The following is a 19,464-nucleotide window of genomic DNA, read 5'->3' as shown; positions in this document are numbered from 1 at the left end:
AGCTGGTGGAGGAAGACTTTCCATCAGGGATACACCGTGGTGACATGATTTTTGAGCACAGTACCTACATATGCAACGAGGTATGAATGCACATGTAAAACAGGTCTCTCTCCAGGAGCCTGCCCAGCACCTGGCCTGTGCACTTATGAAACAATAACTGAATGTGGCTGGGGTGGGTGCCTCACTGGGCGGAGCTCTCGCCTGGGCTCCACTGAGCACTTGGCAGAGAAAGCGGTCAGTTGCCGGGCTGTACCCCAACCCTTGACTGATTTCTGAGACAAAGTCTCAGTATGTATGGCAGGCTGGCCTTCCTCCTGAGCCTCCTGAGGGCTGGGGTGACAGGCACATATTCCTCCAGTCAGCTGCTGGTGTAAATAACTTCTCTTTAGTCTGTGATGTGGCTCTGTTAGATCTCCTCCTTAATCTGTTCAGAGACAGAGCCCGACTGCATAGTGCTCCCTGTCCAGCATGGTGCTCACTGTGATCCTCCAGGCCTGGGTGCCACCATGCCTGCTGCCTTTCTTTTCATTAAAAAAGGCATGGAGGTGCGCCCCTTTAATCCCAGAGCTTGGGAGGCAGAGGCAGGTGGATCTGTGCATTGGAGGCCAGCCTGGTCTACAGAGTGAGTTCCAGGACAACCAGCACTACACAGAGAAACCCTGTCTTGAAAAAACAAGAAAAAAAAAAAAAAAAGACTTGTTCTCACACAATTACAGCAAACAGAAAAAACAGATTCTCAAAAACCTTGACACCGAATGGAGCTGGGGACGTGGCTTGGTGGTGGAGTGCTTACCTGGCATGTGGGCTTCCAGTTTTACCACCAGAGAGAGCGCCGTATGAATCAGGCCTCCTGACAGCACATGCCTTTGTTTAAGCACTCAGGAAAGAGTTCAAGGCCACCCTGGGTTACATAGCAAGCCGCTAAGACAACCACAAAAACACCAACATGTAGCCTGCAACTCTGACTTCATGTGCCTGCTCAGAACAGCCAAGGCACGGGCCCAGCGAGGCATTTGTACACTCCTGATCACAAGAGCGTGCCCAGGACAAACGCACAAACCCTGAGCGGCCCGTTATAATGGTATAGCATCCAGTCAGGAAAAGGAGCACAGCTCTTCCCTCCATCCCACCGTGTTTGGACCTTGAGGACGTAGGTCTCTGTGAAAGGAGTCGGGCAGAAAGTGACCCTAATCCCAGAAGTCTTCGGATTCAGACCGATGTTGGAGCCGCTGACTGCCAGGGACTGGAAAGGAGAGGGGAGCTTCTGCGTGGGGCAATGGGAAAGGTCCGGGGGGCTGTGTGTGGATGGTTGCAGAACAGTGAAGACGCACTAGAGGCTGAGACCGGAGGATTGCTGGGAGTGGGAGTGAAGCCTGGAGTACCGCTCAGGGCAGCGTGGGGTACTGAGAACTAGGGGTCCGCAGGCAGGAGCTCAGGCCCACCATCCCAGCACCCGGGAGGAGGGGGGTCTGGAGTCGAGGGCTAGCCTCAACCTCACGGTGACGGGGAGGCCAAGTCCAGGGGAAAAGACGTGACTGACGCGGCCCGCACGCACGGGGTCCGGGACGCTCCCGCTGGGTACTCCCCACACCCACACCCTGGAGCCGGGATCGGTCCCCCGCCGGGCAGCCTGTTCGTCAGCGCTCCTAAGCCCGCCCCGCACCTGCGACGCATGCGCCGTCCAGCGTGGGAGCCGGCCGCTCGCACGTGCGGCCGACGCAGCCCAGCGCCCGCCTCCGTGCTGTCCCCGACGGGAGCGGGGGCGCCACAGCACGCATGCACCTTCGCCGGGGGCGGGGCCTCGCGGGGAAGGTTCTCGCGAGAACCCGGCCCGCGATCTCGTGGCCGCCCCCTGCTCCCCGGCCTCCCGGCTGCGCTGCAGCGTCGACTGCGCTCGGCTTCGGCGGCGGCGGCCGTCTGCTCACCCCGGCGCCCCGGGCTCGGCCGCCTTCCGCCGCCCGCCCGCCCGGCCTAGGCCGCAGCCCCGGGCCCGCGTCGCGCCGCCCCCTATGGGCCCCGGCTGAGGCGCCGCCGCCGGCCGCGGAGCCCCGATGCTGGCCCGGAGGAAGCCGGTGCTACCGGCGCTCACCATCAACCCCGCCATCGCCGAGGGCCCGTCCCCCACCAGCGAGGGCGCCTCCGAGTGAGTGGGCGGGGCCTCCGGGATGGGGCGGGGCCAGGGGCTAGGGGCGGGGCCTAAGGAGAAACTGAGGGCAGAGGGGCGTGGCCTTGGGGGACTAGAACAAAGCCCGGTGGGAGGGCGGGGCCGGAGAGGTGAGGTGTGTGCAGGTCGGGCAGCTCTTCGGCTTGAGGGCAAAGGGGCGCGGCCTAAGGCTAGCCCAGTGGCCTGTAAGCGCGGAGGGGCGGGGCCTGAGCTGGAGTGGGCGTGGCCGTGAGCATCCCGGCTTTGGAGGAGAGGGACATGGTTAGAGAGGGACAGAGGACGGAGTAGCCCCGGGCACATGAGGTGAGTGCAACCTGCAGTGACTGGCTGAAGTCCAGGAGACGGACGCGCAGGCCTTGCACGGGGAGGTGGGGAGGCCGCCCTGGCTTGGAGGGGGGCCGGAGGGGGGCGTGGGCATCGGGCTCACCGTGGTGGGGTGGGACCAGGGGTCTGTGGGGTGGAGGTGGGCACAGGACATTCCTGAGAGAGGGCCAGGTTGAGGGAGGGGTCATCGAGTAAGGTTGGGTATAGGGGTTTCCCGGAAGTGAGAGAGGTGTCCCAGGTAGGGCAGGGGAAGGGTCCTTGTGACACCAGACAGGGAGTCCTCTGGAAGACCAGCCTGGGTGAGGCGCCCCTCTCTGGGAATATCAGCGAGATGGAAGGACTCCCCACAGAGCGGTAGAGTCAGGGCCAAGTCAGGTTGGTGGGGTTACCTGAGAAATAGGGTAGATGTTGAGGGACCCCACAGCGTATGAAGATGCCCTGGGGTGCTGTTCTAGGAAGAGGTGTGGAAGGTTTCCAGTCTGGAAGTCAGTAATGACATGAGGGGTACCTGAGGTGTGGGGAGAGTGCCTGGGAGACCCGACCCCACAGTGAGGCTGCGTCACCCAGAGAGGTGGTGTAGTACAGGAGGTTGTATTGTGCTAGCTAAATCTGATGGGGTAGAGCAACCGTTGGCAATCACGGGAGGTCAAGGACAGAGGAGCAGCCTGAAGGTGCTGAGGTACTCTAAGAGCTGCAGTGCGGCCTGGGGTCTTGTGAGGGTGATCAGTATATTCCCATCCTTGGGGGCTCGCAGTGTGTGAGAGAACAGGGTAGGATGGGTGGGTGGCTTGTTGGAGGGTCTCACTTCCCCATGGGTGAACACAGAGTAGTGGAAACAGATTTTTTTTTTTTTGTCATTTCCCCCCACACACACAGGGTTTCTTTGGTGCCTGTCCTGGATCTCGCTCTGTAGCCCAGGCTGGTCTCAAACTCAACAGAGATCCGCCTGCCTCTGCCTCCCGAGTGCTGGGATTAAAGGCATGCGCCATTGCCACTCGGCTGGCAACAGATTTCTTAATTGTAAAAGCCAAGCCCATGAGGCTGAGGCAGGAAGATGACCTAGCCAGCCTAGGCTACGGAGTGAGTTGAGGGGCAGTCTGGGTAACTTTTAGATCCCATCCTAAAAGATAGAGCCCCTGCCTAGAATCCCCCAGTGAGGGGTTGGCAGAGGTCCTGCTGGTGTGTGGGAGGCCTCAGGTGTGATGAGCATAATCACACACAGAGTTTAATCACAGAGGGCTGTGCCACTACAGACTCCTCCCTCTCAGTCCTGTGCTGGGCTGCACAGCTACTTGAAATTCTCTCAGCAAAGACCAGGTCCTGGCCTAGGCCTTGGCACACCTGGCCTCTGGCTCCTCGGCCTCCTTGTGTGGTCTGGAGGTATCCTGGGTTCTCTGGAGCAGCTTGTCACGGTCCTCCATACCTAGGGATCCTGGAGTGCAGGCGTGAGGGTTGGGTCCTTGGCTCACCCTCTGCTCCTGGGGCTCTGCAGGGCGAACCTGGTGGACCTGCAGAAGAAGCTGGAGGAGCTGGACCTGGATGAGCAGCAGAGGAAGCGGCTGGAGGCTTTCCTTACTCAGAAGGCCAAGGTTGGCGAACTCAAGGACGACGACTTTGAGAGGATCTCAGAGCTGGGCGCTGGCAATGGCGGTGTGGTCACTAAGGCCCAGCACAGGCCATCAGGCCTCATCATGGCCAGAAAGGTAAGGCGGTCAGGGCGGGCATCCGAGCTGTCCTCGGCTTCTTGTCTACCGTGTGAGTGTGATGCTGGAGCGGGGTCTCACTGTGCAGCCCTGGCTGACTCAGAACTTGCTTTGTAGACTAGGCTGCAGCTCACAGAGATTTCCTGCTCCTGCCAGATTCTGGGGCTGGGGATGTAGTGTATTGGGGAGTGCTGGCCTAGCATGTACCAGACCCCAGGTTCTTCCTCATCCAAGACAAAACTGTTGCCAGGACTGGGCTGTGAACGACTAACCGATAGAGCAAGGCCACACATGGAGTTTGCATGTCTGTTACTCTGGGATGGGCTGTGGGGTAGCCTGGGCTCAGTGGGCAGAGGTAGGTTCCATCCCTAGCACCACGTAAGCCAGGCATGTGGTGCATGCCTGTTGTCCCAGGAGGATCGAGTGCAAAGCCATCTTCAGTTACATTCGGAGTTCCAGGCCAGCCTGGGCTACATAACACCCTGCATGGAAAACTAAACAAGTCTGTCAGTCTGGTCTCCAGAGAATCAGGACTGCCAGGCGTGCACATGCACACAGCAGAAGGATTGCTTCCGTTTGGAGCAGTTCTGGGGATTAACCCAGGCCTCAGTACGCCAGGCAAGCGCTGACCGCTGAGAAGGAGCAGGTGCGTGTGACGATGGGTGTGCCTCCACGCTGGAGCCTCAGGAGAGCCCCGAAGGCCCCTTTGGAGCAGCATCCCTTCTTTCCACTTCCTGCTGGTTGGATGAGGCCCACTCTGTCACGGTTCTGTCACCTGCTTTTCTTTGATTTGAAAACCCACAGCCTGGGCTTCGCAGACGTCATTTGGCCACAAGGAGGCTGGTGCATGAGCACGCTGGGCCCCAGGGCTTTGGCCAGTGAGGTGCAAGGGGCCGAGCTGTCCTCACTGCCTGTCTGTGGGTGAGAGTCCCCTTGAGGTGTGGAAAGGTGAGGATACAGCCAGTGGCGACACCCGCATACCGGGAGCTGGTGTGTCGGCCTACTTGGTGTTTCCAGAAGTCTTGAGTGGGCTGTGGAGCAAAGGGCACCACATCTTCCCTGCCAGGGTCTCCTGTCGAGAGTGTATTGCTGCACCCTGGAATCTCTACCTGCCCTGTACAGAGAACTATGGCACACAGAGGGCAGCAGGGGACCCTGAGGAGGGGCCTGGGTCATTGTGGGAACCCAGGAGCTCCTTGACATGCTGGCTGCATGAGAGGTGGAGAGTGTGGGGGACCTGAGCCTCTGCTGACATCTGGATGCAGGTCGTCACCCCTGTATGGAGCTACTTGGAGAGCTGTCCACACCGCCCCCTTGGCCAGCTCTGCCACGTGTGGTTATCTGCCGTGATGGACCATACAGAAGGCCCAACATGTCTGCATACTCCATTTTTTGCGTTTGTGGCTGGTCCAGCGACATCCTTGACCTCCAGTCCCAGGCCCTTTGTGGCTTGAGCCGGGCAGGATCAGCAGGACTCAAGTGGGCTGTAACACACCTGAACTGGAAGCTGCTTCTCCATGGCAAGTGCCTTTTCTACCCGAAGCTTGTGTGACCCAGAGGCCACATCTCCGTGCCAACTACTCCCTGGCAAGGGCAGCATGTGCAGAGCTGGTGTGTATGTGTGGTTGTTGGAAGTTGGCGACAGGCTCGTGGCACTCTGAGAGCAAGGCGGGGGCTGCGTGAGGATGGCATGCTCTTGGAAACGTCCACGCTCCGTGGGCCAGGCTCTGGCCCGGCTGCTACATTTGTCAGAGGGAAAGCCTGCTGAATCTCTTGCACTGTAGGCCCTGCCCATCTTGCCTGCTCTCTGCTTCTGGTCACAGAGGAAGTGACATCCAGCCCTTGCGTCCCATCTCTACATCTCCCTGATGGAGGAGGATGGCCCTCTCAAGGGCTGGCCCCACTGTCAGCAAGGGACACATAGACACCTACTGTCGTGTCTATACCGGGGGCAGTTAGGTGTTTTCACGCAGACTCGGGTTCTCTGGAAAACTTCTGGGGCAGCAGAGATCCGAGTGTCCAGGGCTGTGTTCAAGCTGCACAGGATGGCTGCTGTGAATTCAGACTGCCAGAGACGCGGGCCGACAGGCCAGGACAGCACATTGCCAGCCGAACAGCCCCTAGGCTGCTGTTCCCCACCCTGCAGGACTAAGGAGGTGGCAGAGAAGTTTCTGGATCAGGTGGATGGGTGTCGGCCTTGGGAGTCCCTCCTCCAGGCTCAGCCTGGACCAGAGATGTCCTTCCCAGTTGCCCTGGCTGGCTCCCAGGTGTCCTCCATGCTCCCATGGTTCCAGAGTACCGACTGCTGTGGTGTGCCAGGAGCTCAGCGCGTCGCCATCCTTACCTCCTAGTCGCTGCTGGCATTGCTCAGCAGCCACCCGGCGCTGGGAAGCAGCCCCGGTCCTGGCTTGCCCGCTCAGCAGTGGCAGTGGATGCCATTGGGAGCTGGACATCAGTGGGCAAGATGGAGGTGGTAACACGTGTCCCCGGCTTCTCACAGGGTGGTTGGCATGCCTGTGGGAGCTCACCGCACTGTCCTCCTTCCCCTCAGTGCGTCCTCCTCTGCCTCAGTACCTCTGACGTCCCACAGGCATCAGAGTAATCGTATCCGAGACACTGTGCGATGGAGAGCCTCCCCCATCTGCAGCCCTGCCTGACTCGGGAGGCCTGATGCGCTCTGGGTCTCTGCTCTGCGTTCGCTTCTAGCTTGCCCAAGGTTCTCAGAGTGGACCTGGACCCCCACAGGTCCGTGTCACGTGAGCACCAAGAGAGGCCCGTGTCCAAACCCTTGGAGTTCCTGGGGCTGAGGCAGAAGGCATGGGCTTACCACAGTTGTTGGTTGGACCGAGTGGTTGTGGGGTGAGCTGAGTCAGAGAAGCGTGGGAGCAGGCCCTGAGGAGGCCCGGACTAGCCTGGGCTGCTGTCCTAGGCCCGCTTGAGCATTTGGGGTTCGGGAATGTTTGTGGCTCTCAGATGAGGGATGCTCATCCTTTGTGTGAAATGCCATCTCTACTACCTGTTTTCTGTTGTGGTTTGGCTTAGTGTGCCTTTGAGGGAAGATCTTTTCTTTTTGTCTTTTGAGACAGGATCTCACTATGTAGCTGTGGTTATTTTAGAACTCGCTGTGTAGACCAGGCTAGCCTCAAACTCAATGAAGATCCACCTGCCTCTGCTTCCTGAGTGCTGGCATTAAAGCTGTGTGCCATTGTGCCAGGCTGGCAAAGATCTTGCTCTGTTGCTCAGGCTGGCCTGGACTTCTCACTCTCTCTCCCCCTGCCTCAGCCTCAGGTGTGTGTCCCCACTCTGGGCTTCCATTTTGTGGTTTTATTTATTTTGGCTCTTCAAGACAGGGTTTCTCTGTGTAGTCCTGGTTGCCCTGAAACTTACTCTGTAGACCAAGCTGGCCTTGAACTCAGATATCTGCCTGCCTCTGCCTCCCAAGAGCCGGGATTGAAGGTGTGCACCACCAAGCCCGGCATGGTTTTAACTTTAAAAAAACAAAACAAGCCGGGCGGTGGTGGCGCACGCCTTTAATCCCAGCACTCGGGAGGCAGAGACAGGCGGATCTCTGTGAGTTCGAGGCCAGCCTGGGCTACCAAGCGAGTCCCAGGAAAGGCGCAAAGCTACACAGAGAAACCCTGTCTCGAAAAACCAAAAAAAAAAAAAAACAAAAAAACAAAAAAAAAAAAAAAAAAAAAAACAAAACAAAACAAAACCAACCATAAAAAGTGTGTCTGTGGGTGTCCAGAGGCAAGAAGTGGGCACTGGCTCCTCTGCAGGTAGAGTTCCATGTGGTTGTGAGCAGCTGCACGGGGTGCCGGAAACACAGCTCAGGTCCCCTGCAAGAGCTGCAGGTGCCCCTAACCACTGAGCCATCTCCGAGCCTGTTTGCTGGTTTTGAACCCAAGTGAGTGGATTGTTGGTTTCCAATGAACGGTGCTCGTGGACAGCAGGCTCCGCCCGGGTAGCCATCTGATGCCGGTGCCCCCGAATCAGACCCTTTTCGGTGTGTGAGCCTGTGCTGGGGTGCCCACACTGCGTGTCCCCGGGGAGGAAGGAGCATCAGGACGCATGCCTTTGGCCTGCCGAGATGGATGGTGGGGCGGGGCTGGGCACCCTCGTTCAGGACTAACGGTGGGGTCAGGCCTGGTATACGGATCTTTGCGGGATCTACAGGGACCAGGAGGTCACAGGGTCACTTCCTACGCATCTCAGCTCTGGCCATGGCCAGAATCACCCTTACCTGTCCTGAGCTCAGCTGGTGCTTCATGCCCAGTCCCTTCCCTAGGTGGCTCTTTGTGCCCTTGTGAAAAGACCTCCCTAGCCTGCCCTGACCACCCTTCCTGTCCACTAGCCACACCAGTGACACCTGGCTGCAGTTTCTTTGTGGGTCCCCAGCAGGCATTCCCACCTCAGCCCATCTCTCCCCAACTTCTGACCCCTGTCTTGTCCATGAAGAGACTTCCTCTGTCTCCAGGCTGCCCACATGCCCATGGCCAGCAGTGGAGTAGTGGTGGGCCTCATTTTGTTTTTCCTGGTTCTGGGTGTGAGCCAGAGCCTGCCTCGTGGACCGTAGGATGTGCTGTGGACCTGGGCGGCCCCACGGACCCTAGGCCGGCCTTGCCGGCTCTGCCTGTGCTTCCTGCCTAGTCACACCAGCTTCTGGCGGGGATACCTGGCCCGTGTGGCTCCAACAGGCCTGGCCGTGGCTGCTCCCCACAGGGCGTTCCAGGCTTGTGGACTCTGGCTCCTTCCTCATAGCGTCTCTTCTGTGTGGACTCCTCTCTGGGAGGATGGGAGGGGCTGAGTGCCACTAGCCTCTGGGCAGAGCTTACAGTACTGAGTGATCACTGAGGCCTTGCTCTGTTGCCTGGGTGCATGGGGTAGCTTGGTTAAACATCTTGGTTGACGTGTAGTTCACATGAGCATGGTGCATCTTTCTCCTCACAAGAGTAGAATGGCGACTTTCCTCTTTTGTCTGTTTTTTGGTTTTTCAAGACAGGTCTTCTCTGTGTAGTTTTGGTGCCTGTCCTGGAACTCACTCTGTAGACCAGGCTGGCCTCAAACTCACAGAGATCCTCCTGCCTCTGCATCCCGAGGGCTGGGATTAAAGATGTGTGCCACCACCGCCCGGCCTACTTTCCCTTTTTTAAATCTTCATTCTAGGCCAGTTTCACTGACAGACTAGAACACTGCATCTCTCGAGCCGTCTCCCTAACCCTCTCTGGCTCCTACAGGCCCACTGCCCCTTTGGGATTGGCCTGTTTAGGCATTTCCTGTGGAGTCTCACACGGTGTGTCCTCGAGGTCCCTCCATATTGTGGGTCAGCTGTCCCCCTGCTCATGGTGAATGATATTCCCGCGTGGGCAAGCATGCTGTGTGCCTGCCGTCCATCTGGGGACCCGAGTGCCCCAGGCATTGGGAACGAAGGTCCGGTGGGCACTCGGAGAGGCCATGTGGGTGGTGTCTTCCCTCCTCACGGGCACACGCCCAGGGTTGGGTCTGTGGGGGCTCGGTGGCCAGAGCGCCCCTCCCCCCCTCTGAGCTGCCCCCTCCCCCCTGCAGCTGATCCACCTGGAGATCAAGCCAGCCGTGCGGAACCAGATCATCCGGGAGCTGCAGGTGCTGCATGAGTGCAACTCCCCGTACATCGTGGGCTTCTACGGGGCCTTCTACAGCGACGGCGAGATCAGCATCTGCATGGAGCACATGGTGAGGGCTCCCCGCCACCCTGCCACCGCTGCACCGCCCAGTGTGCTCCCACACTAGCACTGGCTCACCGGGAAGTGGGTTCCTGCTCCAGTAGCTGTTTGCCGATCTCTAGGGTGGGGAGAATGCACCCAGGCGCGTGGGCCCCCCGCTTCAGATAGGAGCCATGAACCTCACTCTCTAGATAACAGTCTGGGTCTCCAGACTTGGGCAGGATGGAGGGGCGGGGCCAGGGAGAATGGCTGGCCAGGCACCAGACCCCTGAGACTCCCCTGCGAGAGTTGGCGGCCGCTGTGCTCCTCAACTGCGCCTTGCCAGTACACAGACCTGGGGACCGGTTAGTGTGGGAAGCAGGAAGTGGAAGTGAGCAAGATGCCCCCAGCCCTGGGGAGCCCCTCTCAGCTGGCCTCGGCTCTGCCCCTTCCTGGAGCCCACCCTGCTTGCCTCAGGGGTGAGCTCACCCTGGGTGTGTGGCCTTCCCCTATCCCTTCCCAGTGTGGCTGTTGGGTCGAGGCCCTCCTGGTCCCCTGTAGGAAGGGGACTATCCTGTGTGTCAAGGAACTTGACTCATTGCCACAGCCCAGCTAGGCTTTGCTACAGGAGTGCTCCCAGCCTGCAGGTACCCCCCACACTGGGCAACAGTGTCGGTACAGGAGGCTCCCAGAGGCAGGAGGATTGCCCTGAATTTGAGGTCAGCTTGAGCTACGGAGCAAGGCTCTATCTCTGAACACAACAAAACCGAGCCAGGTGGTGTGAGTCCACCATCCCAGTACCAGGGAGGCAGAGCTGGCGGTACGCAGGAGTGCAGGCCCACACAGGCGTCTCAAAGCAAAAGGCCTGCTCTGCCCCTCCTGCACAGGAATTTGGTTCTAAATCATAGATCACCTGCCATGGGTGTGCCCTGGGAGAAACACTAGCCCTCGGGGGTGGTGTTGGGCAGCCATTTGGCTGGTCCCGGTCCCAGTCCACCCGCAGTTGTCCACAGAGGCGCCACAGGAACTGTTTGGCTCCCCAGGGTATAGTCAGAGAGACCCGCAGCAGTGGGCTGTCCTCAGCGGGGATTAGTGGCCCCTCCCCCTCCTCAGAACCTGTCACCCGGGAGGAGGGTGCGGCTTAGCGTCTGGCGCAGCTATGGTGGCCCACTTCAGCAAGACCTTGGGGAGGGCAAGATGACACCCAGGCCTAGCTGTGTCCGTGTGCCGTGGCCTGGCCTTGGGCTGACAGGACCTCTGGTCTCCGCCCACAAGCTTGTGTGCATAGAGCTCTTGTCTCTGATCTGGAATGTTCCAGCCCCAGCTGGAATGTTGTCTGCCCAGTGGGGCAGAGCTGCTCACCCCATACCTGGAAACCAAGGAAAAGGAGAGGAGGAAGCTGGGTCCTGCCGTCCCATCCAAGGCCGTACTCCCCTCAGGACCACCTCAGGGGCCCGGCCACCTTCCTAGCACCACGCTGAAGACCCACTTGTCACGTAGAGGAGAAGCCGCTGTTGTGTGTCAGTATGGCACCTGCTCGGGACCCGCTGGGGTCTTAAACTGCACAGGGAGGGACCGTGGGACACCATGTCAAGGAGGCAGGAGGCAGGAGGCTCATCAGTCTATCTGTGTTTGAGTCTCTGACGAGAAAGTAGGTGATGTTCTCTGTGCTGTAGTTGGAATTTTTTTTGTGCTGCCAGCCAGCTCCCAAATACAGACAGGGAGACTTAATATTAATTGTGAGTGCTCGGCCTTAGCTTAGGCTTGTCCCACTCGCTCTTTTAACTCAGTTTAACCTGTTTCTCTTCATCTACCTTTTGCAGTGAGGCTTTTCACCTTGGTTCTGTATGTCCTGCTCTGTGTCTGGCTGGCTGGCCCCTGGTGTCTCCACTTGCCCCCCCCCAGCCTAAATTCCTCCTCCTCGATACTCTCCTACCTGGAAGTCCCGCCTTTACCTCCTCCCTTGCTATTGGTCATTCAGCTTTTTATTAGACCAATCAGGTGCCTTAGATAGGCGAGGTAAGACCACAGCACGTCTTTACAGAGTTAAACAAGTGTTCTGAAACACAGACCAGTGCAGCACGTCCCTCCACAGTGACCAGTGCAGCACGTCCGTCCACAGTGACCAGTGCAGCACGTCCCTCCACAGTGACCAGTGCAGCACGTCCGTCCACAGTGACCAGTGCAGCACGTCCCTCCACAGTGACCAGTGCAGCACGTCCCTCCACAGTGACCAGTGCAGCACGTCCGTCCACAGTGACCAGTGCAGCACGTCCGTCCACAGTGACCAGTGCAGCACGTCCCTCCACAGTGACCAGTGCAGCACGTCCCTCCACAGTGACCAGTGCAGCACGTCCCTCCACAGTGACCAGTGCAGCACGTCCCTCCACAGTGACCAGTGCAGCACGTCCCTCCACAGTGACCAGTGCAGCACGTCCCTCCACAGTGACCAGTGCAGCACGTCCCTCCACAGTGACCAGTGCAGCACGTCCGTCCATAGTGACCAGCGCAGCACGTCCCTCCATAGTGACCAGCGCAGCACGTCCCTCCACAGTGACCAGTGCAGCACGTCCGTCCACAGTGAACCAATATCCCACAACACTGTGATGGTGGCAGTCCCTAAGCACTGGAGGCACACGCAGGGGCGGGCAGGCAGCATCCGCAGCCTCCATCTCGCCCTGGTACACTGTGACCAGGCTGTGACCATCTGAGCTCACCCCCGGGGACTCTCAGCCATGCCTGGGGCTGTGTGTAGCTGTCACACTCGGGGAGATCCTGGTGTACAGTGGGCGGGGGGGGCAGTTAGGCCTCGACAGACAGGCCAGGCCCTCCTCAGCACCCAGCAGGGCCCAGTGCGGCCTGGCAGAAGCGATGGCCCCTGCTGCCCTCACTAGACAGCAGCCCGCCTCTCCCTAGTGCCCCCAGTGTCACCCGGTCTCAGTGTGTAGAACACAGCCTGGAGCTCCGGTGACCCAGCACCCAGTGGCAGCTCCACGGGAAGGTCCAGCCCACCTGGAGGAGTGACAGTCCACTTGTGCCATCCAGCGGCTTCAGAGACAGCCAGGTCTCCTGGACTGCCCTGCGTGTCCCTCGGAGCACTCTTGCTGGTGGCGCGGGAGCACACAGGGGACCCTTTCTGACCTCGTTTGCTGAGGTCCTGTTTTCCTGTGTTGGTTTGGAAATGCACACAGGTGTGACAGCCTGGGGTGATTGCCTAGTGTCCTGGCCCAGCTGGAGTCAGGACAGTGTTTCCTCATCTGCTGAGTGGAGTCAGGGCCGCGCCCGGGCCGTGAGGCGGCCCACCCCAGGCAGAGGCTGTGAGCCAGGCCTGTCCCTCCTGCCCACGGGCCCGAGTGTCACCACCTTTCCCACAGTCCCTGGTGCAAGGAGCTGCCTCTTGGCAGGTGCAGTCTGTCACCCTCACGCGAGGTCAGGATTCTGCGGCCTCCTAGACCACACCGCCTGGGACCTGTGAAAAGGGAAGGCTGCTGGGGGCCGGGTCCCCCCAGTCCTCCACCCCCGGTCCCCTGGAGCTGAGGACCAAACCCAAGGCATCTCCCCAGCCCCGTCCCCAGCCCCGCTGGGTTTCTTGACAAAGCGGCTCAGCTGTGTCCACCCTGCAGGACGGCGGCTCACTGGACCAGGTGCTGAAGGAGGCCAAGCGGATCCCCGAGGACATCCTGGGGAAGGTCAGCATTGCGGTGAGTTCGCCAGCTGCTGTTGTCCACCGGCAGCCCCTCCCAAGGAGACTAAGCAGGTCACGTCCCAGTCCGCTTGGGGTCCTCTGCTAGCCCCTCCATGACGACACCGAGCTGGGTATGGAGGTGTGCGCCCCCCAGCATCAGGAGACGGGGGTAGCTTGATCTACACAGAGGTCCAGGTCAGCTAAGACCGCAGAAAAAATTACAGGCCCGCTACCACCCACCTGTCACCTCAACAGTTGAGGGGCCAAGGCAGGAGGATTGCAGTGAGTTTGCGGCTGCCCTCGGCCCTGCACGTTCAGTACAGACGGTGACGAGTGCTTGCTTCCGTTTGCCTGTGTGTGGGGCTTGGGGACTAATGTGTCACCCGGCTGCCATGGCACTGTCCTCCTGTGGCTGGGGAGGTGCATTGCAGCCTAGAGCTGGTGCCTTCGGCACAGAGGCTACCCAGCTCTGACTAGGCCGGTGGGGCCCCGTGCTGTCTTCCTGCAGGTGCTCCGGGGCCTGGCGTACCTCCGGGAGAAGCACCAGATCATGCACAGAGGTGAGCGTGCTCGGGCTTGCGCGGGTGGGCCGCAGCAGGTCATGCACAGAGGTGAGCGTGCTCGGGCTTGCGCGGGTGGGCCGCAGCAGGTCATGCACAGAGGTGAGTGTGCTCGGGCTTGCGCGGGTGGGCCGCAGCAGGTCATGCACAGAGGTGAGCGTGCTCGGGCTTGCGCGGGTGGGCCGCAGCAGGTCATGCACAGAGGTGAGCGTGCTCGGGCTTGCGCGGGTGGGCCGCAGCAGGCACAGCCTTACCCCTGCCCTGTCTCCAGATGTGAAGCCCTCCAATATCCTGGTGAACTCTCGTGGCGAGATCAAGCTGTGTGACTTCGGGGTGAGCGGCCAGCTGATTGACTCCATGGCCAACTCGTTTGTGGGGACACGCTCCTACATGTCTGTGAGTGTCCTGGCCCTCTGCACACATCCCCAGTGGGGTCTGAGGTTGTGTATGGCCCTGTCCTGTGGCTGCCATCCCCAGCTCTGTTCCTGTCTCCTCTCCGACAGCCAGAGCGGCTGCAGGGCACGCATTACTCTGTGCAGTCAGACATCTGGAGCATGGGACTGTCGCTGGTGGAGCTGGCCATTGGGAGGTACCCCATCCCCCCACCTGATGCCAAGGAACTAGAGGCCAGCTTTGGCCGGCCTGTGGTCGATGGTGCAGATGGAGAGCCCCATAGTGTCTCGCCGCGGCCCAGGCCGCCTGGACGCCCCATCAGCGGTACGGGACAGGGCATCTAGCTGGGGAGGGCTGGGGAGGGGACCAGCTGCCACCCTGCTGGCCCTTTCTCTGTACCAGCTGTCCCCTGAGCAGGGCATGCTGTGGTCAGCAGTCCTCAGATGGTCCTGGGCTTTCTGGGGACAGAGCTGGAGGCCGTGAGCGTCTCGCCCTTTGGTCAGGGCAGCAGCACCTGTCGCTGCCCACTGAAGACCCGGAAGCTCCACTCTGGGTCAGGCCTGGGCCAGCTGCTGGGTTTCCCAGCATTTCCTCAGGAAAATGCGTAAATGGGGGCTGGAGAGCAAAGGGAACCAGACACTGCCCGCAGCCTGCCACTCGACCTGGTGACGTCCCTGGGGCGGGGGCCTCAGCTGGCACAGGAAGTGCAGAGCAGTTGCCAGGGCTCCTGGGTAGACAGTCCAGCCCTTCGAGTGGCCACCTTGGCCACTGAGGGTCAGGGACAGAGTCCTGATGTGGGGCCAGAGCCTCTGCAGAGTGCTGGGTGCTGGAATTTAAGCGGCTTGTTGGGGTGTGGGTGTCTTTGTAACTGCTGAAACAAGACATCAACACTGAGGCTTGCTTCCTGGAGACCCTGCCGCCCAGTGGTTGGCACATCCAGAGATGAGAATGGCTGGGCTTTCTAACTGGTTCTAGAACATTTGACCACCCCTAAAGGAAGTCACATTCACATACGCTATCACCTGGCCCCCAGTCCCCTCTGGACATTGCCTATCAGGGAGTCCACACTGACCGTGTGGCACACTGTCTGGGGAGGTCCCTGCATGTCTCGGTGGCCAGTGTGTGACTCTCATGTCTTTAATGGGCACAGCCCCTTCCTGCCCTGCGCCCCACGTGGGCTGCTCACCCTGACACTGGATTGCAGGGCATGCTCCCAGCTGAACGCTTCCTGGTGATACCAGGCTAGCTCCCTAGCCAGCACCTTCCCTGCCTAATTCCCAAAGCAGCACCCCATGGCAGGACGGCAAGCAGCACACAGCTCAGCTGCTGGCCACCAGGGCCTCCTGCTCTGCAAGGTCACTTCCCTGTCCTTGCTTAGTCTCCAGACACCACCACCCCTCACTCCACCCCCCGCCAGGCCTGCAGAGTGCCAGGGGCTGTGGCTGACTGGGCTGGAAGCATCCCCAGCCAGATCAGGAATCCTTGGGACAGATCTCCATGAGTGCAGGAGTGAGGTCAGGCAGGGCACCCTCTTAAGTTGTATCTCCCCCAGTTACCTGTCCTTTGTCCTGCCGAGTAGGTCATGGGATGGACAGCCGACCTGCCATGGCCATCTTTGAGCTGCTGGACTACATCGTGAATGAGGTGTGTGCCCTTGGCCTTCGGGCACTTTGGTCAGGGAATCAGCTGGCCCACTGTGGATGTTGCCTGGGGAAGGGAACTGTAGCCCCGTCGCAGATGCTGTGGGCTGGGGCACCTGGAGGCCCCGCTTAGTTAAAACCAGTCGGGTATGGCCAGCAGGCCTGTGACCCCAGCTCCTCAGAGGCTCAGGCAGGAAGCTCCTGAGTCAAGGTCAATGTGGGCCGGCCTGGGCTAGTACTGGCCATCTCCATAGGAAGAAGGCTGAGGGCATGGAAGAGCTGCCTAGAATCCCCCAGCGAGGGCGGTTTATAAACCTCCTCAGGACCACACACGGAAGGCGACATTTTCCCACAGCCCTCCTCCACTGTCCCTGCCTCCTCCAGTGGGAAGTTAGATGCTGCCCTAGGGCAGACTTGCTTCTAACCTAGTACCCTTGTGCCAGAGGCTGAGACAGGAGGATGGCCTTGAGTTCAGTCACATGGTGATTTCCAAATCAATCTTAGCTACAGTGGGAGACCCTTACTCAAAAGGACGAACAGCTGATAGTGGAACACAAAAATCCAAGCAGGTCTCCAGAAGGGGCCAAGGTCATGTGTGGGTGCATATCCCCAGGGGCAAGGGCCCCCCCCCCCCCCCCGGCCTTCTGTGACTGCCTGGGTGGGGTTGTAGCCTGGGACAGGGCTGCCACTGTCCTGGCGGTGACTCCTGCTCAGCCAGGCTTCTCCCAGGAAGTCAGTCCTGGAGCCACCCTTCACAGGAAGGGCTCGGCCTGCACCACGGGCGTCCCCGCCCGCCCGCCCGCCCGCCCGCCCACTTGATAGTGTTGAGAAGCTGAACTGGAGGAGCCCAGCACAGTGAGGGAGTGGCCAGTGTCGCTGCAGCCACCAAGTGACCCTTCCCTGTCCTCCCCAGCCGCCTCCCAAGCTGCCCAGTGGCGTGTTCAGCTCGGACTTCCAGGAGTTTGTGAATAAATGGTGAGGTGGGGCCCTGGGGTGGGTGAGACAGCCCCACACTCCAGCCATGGGTTCCTGGACCACTGTGTGCCAGCGGGGGTCGGACGGTGTCCCCATACCTCGGTGCCAGGCTTGAGTATTCAGGATCCACCGCCTGTGGGCTGGGGGCCTGTGCATGGCCTCTGTCCCTGTCCCAGAGTTCCCACCCAGTGGACATCTGAGGGGTTAGCTGAGCACAATGGGGCCAGGAGGCAGGCCGCTTGTCTGCCAGGAGTGGAGCTGCCAAGCTCTCTCTGCATTTACTAATTCACTAGAAATTTAGCTGTGGGAAAGGGGGGCTGGGGGTGCGCTCCTGATTTCCAGCACTCTGGAGGACAAGGTCATCCTCTACTAGTGAGTTCAAAGCCAGTCTGGTTTACATAAGACCCTCCCCCCCAAAAAATCAAGGGCTGCTGATGGGCAGCACCCCCCCCCCCTCCCGCCACACACACACACACACCTTTGAATACCTGAGCTGTAGCTACTTAGTGACATTCGCATCTTGCCCCCTCCCCCCCATGCCAGCCTCATTAAGAACCCAGCGGAGCGGGCGGATCTGAAGATGCTGATGGTGAGTAGAGATGTGACTTGAGCCCGGGCTCCTGTGGGGCTGTCCACGTGGCCACACCATGCTGCCCAGAGGCCACCTCCACCCCAGCCCCCAAGGCCTGGGCCCCCTGTGAGGCTGGGATTGATTGTCTGTGACATGAAGATGCTCTTGTGTGCCTGCACCCTGGACACCCTCCTCCTCTCACAGGGTGGGACTCGGGGCAGAGCTCAGCCCTCCTGCTGGACAGGCCTAATCTGGTTTAAGAGCCATCTGTCTATTTCTTAGGCCCTGAGAAGGAAAGCCGTGCTAGCCACTCCAGAGGTGGACACAGGTGCCTCATAGCTGGGCATGGGGGTGCATGCCTGCCATGCCAACATAGGGGGAGGCCAGCCTAGGCACACACACCTTCCTGGCACGCAGGAAGTTGAGACACAAAGATCCAAATTTCAAGGTCGTCTTTGCGTAGAAGTTTAAAACTAGCCTAGACTACGTGAGACTGTCTCAGAAAGAAAAAGCGACTAGGTGGTGGCGCACACCTTTAACCCCAGCACTCTGAAGGCAGAGGCAGGAGGATCTCTGTGAGTTCGAGGCCAGCCTGGTCTACAGAGTGAGTTCCAGGACAGCCAGGGCTGCACAGAGAAACCCTGTCTCAAAAATCAACCACGACAAAAGAAGAAATTCAAGATAGAGGAGTGGGGTGTCCTTGCTCCCCTGTGATCAGCCCATGGGCCCCTGTGTCCTTCTATTTCCCACCCAAGCCTGCCCAAGCACACCCTCAGCTAGTCTTGGGGATGTGCTGCTGTCCTGAATGGAGTTGGTGGCTCGGAGCAGGTAGAGGCCAGGGATGCCCCCACAGCAGACATCCCAGGTCACCTGAGCAGGGCTGAGCAGGGCTGGGGGCCCAGGCTGTGACTGACTCCCTGCCTCTTTCAGAACCACGCCTTCATCAAGCGTTCCGAGGGGGAGGAGGTGGACTTCGCAGGCTGGCTGTGCCGAACCCTGCGGCTGAAGCAGCCCAGCACACCCACGCGCACTGCAGTGTGACAGCCAGCGCCCGGCAGCTCCGTGTCCTTGTCCCTGTTGGCACGGTGGCCACCTCTGGGGACAGTGAAGCTGTGTGTTGTGGCAGGGGACCTGCTTCCATGCGTTTGAAAAACCAAACAAAATGGAGAAGAAAGCTGCCCCTGTGCTCCTGGCCCATTGCTCGCGCGGCCGAGGGAGGGGGCGGGAGGGGGCAGTGTCTCCGCCTCCCCTCCCTCCTCCAGGCCTCCTTCCCAGCACAGGGTGTGGGAGCAGGGGTCCCTCCTGGGCCCCAGTGGGCTCCAGGGAGCACAACTGGTGATCCAGCCTGTGTGGAGCTGACTGAGCGTCACGCAGAATGCCTGCTGCTCTCGGGGTGGAGCCCCCGGCCGATCTGGGCGGTGAGACTGGATAAGAGCCTCCCCACAAGGGCTGGGTGGCCTTGTCACCTGCATCACCCACCAAGCAGAGTCAAACTCGGCCACAGTGGGCTGTGAGCGAAGTGGAGAGGCCTCTTCCAGTTCTCACAGCCCAAGGATGCTGAGGCTGGAGCATACCCTCCAACACTTGCACAAGTCACGTGTGCTGATGTGGACACAGAGGGTCTGAGCCACACATCATGGTCCTCCAGAGTTCTCCACAAACACTGCTGTGGTTCCGCACAGCTCAGCTGCAGAGCCCCAGTTGCTAGGAATGGGAGACCGACTGTGAGGGCTGGAAACAGGAAGTATGCAGAGCAACGGGAGTGGGC

General features: G+C 59.9%; 1 protein-coding gene across 1 annotated transcript; it reads left to right on the top strand.

Moving 5' to 3' along the window:
• The first annotated feature begins 1,965 nt into the window (after positions 1–1,965).
• Map2k2 (mitogen-activated protein kinase kinase 2) lies at positions 1,966–18,874 on the top strand. Its single transcript, XM_052747086.1, has 11 exons — positions 1,966–2,143; positions 3,981–4,191; positions 9,757–9,903; positions 13,496–13,573; positions 14,066–14,117; positions 14,389–14,513; positions 14,621–14,834; positions 16,090–16,154; positions 17,064–17,125; positions 17,669–17,714; positions 18,627–18,874. Exons 1-11 carry the CDS (start codon positions 2,052–2,054, stop codon positions 18,735–18,737), a joined length of 1,203 nt encoding a protein of 400 aa, XP_052603046.1. The 5' UTR covers positions 1,966–2,051; the 3' UTR covers positions 18,738–18,874.
• The last annotated feature ends 590 nt before the right edge of the window (positions 18,875–19,464 follow it).

This window comes from Peromyscus californicus, unplaced genomic scaffold (genome assembly GCF_007827085.1).
Source record: "Peromyscus californicus insignis strain IS unplaced genomic scaffold, ASM782708v3 Scaffold_1__1_contigs__length_55948999, whole genome shotgun sequence".
NCBI lineage: Eukaryota > Metazoa > Chordata > Mammalia > Rodentia > Cricetidae > Peromyscus > Peromyscus californicus.
Note: the sequence above shows the minus strand (reverse complement) of the source record. Positions and strands in the feature narration are given on the sequence as shown.

Bases quoted from the DNA above. Each gene is read 5' to 3' on its own strand.
- Map2k2 (XM_052747086.1), top strand. From the start codon at position 2,052: ATGCTGGCCCGGAGGAAGCCGGTGCTACCGGCGCTCACCATCAACCCC. The intron at 9,904-13,495 runs GTGAGGGCTCCC...TCCACCCTGCAG, and splicing joins GCATCTGCATGGAGCACATG to GACGGCGGCTCACTGGACCA. The intron at 17,126-17,668 runs GTGAGGTGGGGC...CCCCCATGCCAG, and splicing joins CAGGAGTTTGTGAATAAATG to CCTCATTAAGAACCCAGCGG.